At 52.6% G+C, this 5021-nt stretch overlaps 1 protein-coding gene across 1 annotated transcript; it reads left to right on the top strand.

Annotated features, from left to right (window-relative positions):
* The first annotated feature begins 10 nt into the window (after positions 1-10).
* Klf4 (Kruppel like factor 4) lies at positions 11-4818 on the top strand. The gene is made up of 5 exons (XM_005362199.2): positions 11-491; positions 608-728; positions 1344-2328; positions 2437-2601; positions 3721-4818. Exons 1-5 carry the CDS (start codon positions 487-489, stop codon positions 3894-3896), a joined length of 1452 nt encoding a protein of 483 aa, XP_005362256.1. The 5' UTR covers positions 11-486; the 3' UTR covers positions 3897-4818.
* The last annotated feature ends 203 nt before the right edge of the window (positions 4819-5021 follow it).

Genomic DNA, 5021 nt, shown 5'->3' with positions numbered 1-5021 from the left:
CCCGCCCGTGACCCGCGCCCATGGCCGCGCGCACCCGGCACAGCCCCCAGGATTCCGCACCCCGCGCCACCGCCCAGCTCGCAGTTCCGCGCCACCGCGGCCATTCTCACCTGGCGGCGCCGCCCGCCCACCGCCCGGACCACAGCCCCTGAGCCGCCGACAGCCACAGTGGCCGCGACAACGGTGGGGGACACTGCTGAGTCCAAGAGCGTGCAGCCTGGCCATCGGACCTACTTATTTGCCCTACTGATTTGTCTATTTTTATAAGAGTTTACAACTTTTCTAAGCATTTTTGTATACAAAGGAACTTTTTTAAAAAGACATCTCCGGTTTATATTGAATCCAAAGAAGAAGGATCTCGGGCAGTTTGGGGGTTTTGGTTTGGGGTTTCGTTTCTAAAGTTGATTTTAATCTTCGTTGACTTTGGGGTTTGGGTACCCCTCTCTCTTCTTCGGACTTCGGAGGACCTTCTGGGCCCCCACATTAATGAGGTAGGTGAGATGCTGGGCTTGGGGAACAGAAGGGGATGAGGACTGGTGGAAACCTCACAGCGGTGGCCAGGGTAGCCCCTGACTCTTGGTCCTTGTGCGCCCCGCCCGGCCCGCAGGCAGCCACCTGGCGAGTCTGACATGGCTGTCAGCGACGCTCTGCTCCCGTCCTTCTCCACGTTCGCGTCCGGCCCGGCGGGAAGGGAGAAGACACTGCGTCCAGCAGGTGCCCCGAATAACGTGAGTGTGGCGCTAGTGCCCGGTAGATTTCTGCGGATGGGATGTAGTGGGTGGGCGGGATCCAGGGGTCACTAAGAGCCCCTGGCTAAGACAAGGATTGCCGTCCTTTGGGACTCTACAGCCTTCCCAGGGTAGCTCCTCGGCCCTTGAGTCGGCCTTAAGTGCGTGTGGTCCCGGCACTGCGGTACCGCCAGGGGCGCACAGCGGTTCTCGTCCCGGCGTCCCGGCCATGGGGTGGGCGCATGCGGACCATTGGTGGCCAAGGCTCGAGACCCTCTGGGCCCGAGTGAGCTTAACGCGTAGGCGGCCGGGTGGCTCTAGTGCATGGGAGAAAACCACAGTGTCCTAGTGTCCCAATTCTGTGGGCGACTGGGGCGTCTCGGGTATCTGGCGGGTAAGAGAATTGAGCTGGCGGAGGTGCCGCACCAGTTTGAGGTGGAACCGACGTGCTGCCTCTTACCCGGGTGTTGGCTGAGACTGCAGCCCTGGCACCTGGAGTCCTGTCCAGTTCCTATGGCAGAGGTGCTAGTGTGTTTCACCCACCAAGTCAATACTAGGGGCGGCAACAGGGGGGCTACCACTAACTGCTTCTCTCTCCGTCTCTGCCCTTGGCAGCGTTGGCGAGAGGAGCTCTCTCACATGAAGCGACTTCCCCCACTTCCCGGCCGCCCCTACGACCTGGCGGCGACGGTGGCCACAGACCTGGAGAGTGGTGGAGCTGGAGCAGCTTGCAGCAGTAACAATCCGGCCCTCCTGCCTCGGAGGGAGACCGAGGAGTTCAACGATCTCCTGGACCTAGACTTTATCCTCTCCAACTCGCTATCCCACCAGGAATCGGTGGCCGCCACTGTGACCACCTCGGCCTCAGCTTCATCCTCGTCCTCCCCGGCGAGCAGCGGCCCTGCCAGCGCGCCCTCCACCTGCAGCTTCAGTTATCCGATCCGGGCCGGAGGTGACCCGGGCGTGGCTGCCGGCAACACAGGTGGAGGGCTCCTCTACCCGCGAGAGTCTGCGCCACCTCCCACGGCCCCCTTCAACCTGGCGGACATCAATGACGTGAGCCCCTCGGGCGGCTTCGTGGCCGAGCTCCTGCGGCCGGAGTTGGACCCAGTGTACATTCCGCCACAGCAGCCTCAGCCGCCAGGTGGCGGGCTGATGGGCAAGTTTGTGCTGAAGGCGTCGCTGAGCACCCCTGGCAGCGAGTACAGCAGCCCGTCGGTCATCAGTGTTAGCAAAGGCAGCCCGGACGGCAGCCACCCTGTGGTGGTGGCGCCCTACAGCGGTGGCCCGCCGCGCATGTGCCCAAAGATTAAGCAAGAGTCGGTCTCCTCCTGCACAGTCGGTCGGTCCCTAGAGACCCACTTGGGCGCTGGACCCCAGCTCAGCAATGGCCACCGGCCCAGCACACACGACTTTTCCCTGGGGCGGCAACTCCCCACCAGGACTACCCCTACCATGAGTCCCGAGGAACTGCTGAGCAGCAGGGACTGTCACCCTGGCCTGCCTCTTCCACCAGGATTTCATCCCCATGCGGGGCCCAACTACCCTCCTTTCCTGCCAGACCAGATGCAGTCTCAAGTCCCATCTCTCCATTACCAAGGTCAGTAGGGGAAGGGATCGGTAGAGCTGCTGCTAAGGAGTTTTGCCTGGGGTGGGGGGGTCTCGGAGACTCCAGAATGAAGTTGACCCCCACTTTCTTTACCCCTAGAACTCATGCCACCGGGTTCCTGCCTGCCAGAGGAGCCCAAGCCAAAGAGGGGAAGAAGGTCGTGGCCCCGGAAAAGAACGGCCACCCACACTTGTGACTATGCAGGCTGTGGCAAAACCTATACAAAGAGTTCTCATCTCAAGGCACACCTTCGAACTCACACAGGTGAGGGGACCAGCGCTGTGGAGGAGGATTGCTGTCTGTCTGTGCATAGATAGGCTGGCTGTGGACTCCTTAGGGCTTTCCTGGGTGCTGGGGTGTATCTCTTCTCCATCTCCTGGATCACAGAGGAGGGCAGCAAAGAGGCGCCTGTGTTTTTGCCCAGAAGCCTTTTGCTTGATGGATGCTATCTGCTGCCTGAATGTGCAGTTTCTCACCGGGCCTTTAAAAGATAGGGAGTTTCCTGTGTGTGCCTGCCCCTCCTAGCTTGGTAAGCGAGAAGTTGTAGTTTGCAATGCAAAACTGTGGTATCTTGAAAAGGAAAGTTTAAAATGTTGCAGATTATTTTCCTGGTCGTTCCCGCCTCTCCTTAGATCTCTGTACCCTTAGCTCTATTCTAGTCTTTTAAAATAATTAGGTTGGATTTACATTCCAAGAATTTAATGGCTGTGGTTCCTGGGGATTCTGTTTTAAAACTGCCGATACAAGCTGGGTATGGTTTAAAGTTGTCCCTGCAAGCTGGCTGTGGTGACACTCAGTCTTGTAGTTAGGAACACTGAAGAGACTAGGTTGAAAGGATCAGTTGTTCTTCAGGCCAGTCTGGTCAAGAACCCCAGTCTCAGAGTGACAAAACATTTGAAGGTAGTCATTACATGGGTAAAGTCTTCGTCAATGTGTCTATTAAAACAACCGGAATGACTCTGCCGGAGAAATTAGCCACCCATGGCATCTTGGACCCAGCCTAATGGGATAGGATGCATTTGGCTTGAGCAGAAATAACTCCCAATCATTTCCCTGGCCATTTCTAAGACTGGCTAGGTTCAAACAAATGAAAACATCAGTTCTATTGAGCGGGCATTTGCATTTTTCATTGCTGCTAACTACTGTTTATGAGTTTAAGCTCACACACGTTGTTCTTATTTATCATCTGATTCAGCGTGACCCTTCAGTGTCATAAAGGCATTCCTGGGTTGTTGTTTTGTTTCCTTTTGTTTTTTTTTTTTTTTTTTTTTGAGAGGGTGGAGTGTGCCCCGGAAGTTGGTTTTCTCTCTGTCCTCTAGTCTTTAGAGGGGCCAATCATCCTAGCCATGGCTTTAGCAGCCCTCTCTCCCTTTCTCTTTCCAGGTGAGAAACCTTACCACTGTGACTGGGATGGCTGTGGGTGGAAATTCGCGCGCTCGGATGAACTGACCAGGCACTACCGTAAACACACAGGGCACCGTCCCTTTCAGTGCCAGAAGTGCGACAGGGCCTTTTCCCGGTCGGACCACCTCGCCTTACACATGAAGAGGCACTTTTAAATCCCACGGAGTGGATGGGACCCACACTGCCAGGAGAGAGTTCAGTATTCTTCTTAACCTTTCACACTGTCCTCCCACGAGGGGAGGAGCCCGGCTGGCAAGCGCTACAATCATGGTCAAGTTCCCAGCAAGTCAGCTTGTGAATGGATAATCAGGAGAAGAGTCCAAGAGACAAAAAAAACGAAACAAAAAAAAAAATACCAAAAACAAACAAAAAAAATAAAAGAAAAAACTCACAAAAGAGATGGGGTCTGAGACCGGATCTTCTGTCATTCCAATATCGATTCCAACTTGAACACGCCTGGACTTACAAAATGCCAAGGGCAACTGGAAGTTGTGGATATCAGGGTATACATTAGATCAATGAGTCGGGGGAGGGAAGGTCAGAATTCCCTTGAATTGTGTTTCGATGATGCAATATACATGTAAAGATCACCTTGTATGCTCTTTGCCTTCTAAAAAGCCATTATTCTGTCAGAGGAAGAGGAAGCAATTCAGGTACAGAACATGTTCTAATAGCCTACACGATGGTGCTTGGTGAGTCGCGGTTCTAAAGGTACCAAATGAGGGAGCCAAAGTTCTCCAACTGCTGCATACTTTGACAAGGAAAATCTATTTTTGTCTTCCGATCTACATTTATGACCTAAGTCGGGTAAATATACCTGGTTTATTCTATAACAGTTTTATGCAGACAGTCTGTTATGCACTGTGGTTTCAGATGTGCAATAATTTGTACAATGGTTTATTCCCAAGTATGCCTTTAAGCAGAACAAATGTGTTTTTCTATATAGTTCCTTGCCTTAATAAATATGTAATATAAATTTAAGCAAACTTCTATTTTGTATATTTGTAAACTACAAAGTAAAATGAACATTTTGTGGAGTTTGTATTTTGCATACTCAAGGTGAGAAATAAGTTTTAAATAAACCTATAATATTTTATCTGAACAGAAATCTCTTTGTTTTGATTCCGGCTTGGAAAAGAACTTACACATTAACATGGCTGTGGAGGAGAGTTTGTGAGAACCACGCTGGACAGCCAGTTTCACCTTGACAGAGAATGTAAATTTGTTTTGAAGCTACTCAGTTTTGCATTAAGTAGTGTTGGAGTTGAGAGCTACACGGG

This window comes from Microtus ochrogaster, linkage group LG5, assembly GCF_000317375.1.
Source record: "Microtus ochrogaster isolate Prairie Vole_2 linkage group LG5, MicOch1.0, whole genome shotgun sequence".
Lineage (NCBI taxonomy): Eukaryota > Metazoa > Chordata > Mammalia > Rodentia > Cricetidae > Microtus > Microtus ochrogaster.
Note: the sequence above shows the minus strand (reverse complement) of the source record. Positions and strands in the feature narration are given on the sequence as shown.

Bases quoted from the DNA above. Each gene is read 5' to 3' on its own strand.
- Klf4 (XM_005362199.2), top strand. The intron at 729-1,343 runs GTGAGTGTGGCG...TGCCCTTGGCAG, and splicing joins CAGCAGGTGCCCCGAATAAC to CGTTGGCGAGAGGAGCTCTC. The intron at 2,329-2,436 runs GTCAGTAGGGGA...CTTTACCCCTAG, and splicing joins CCCATCTCTCCATTACCAAG to AACTCATGCCACCGGGTTCC.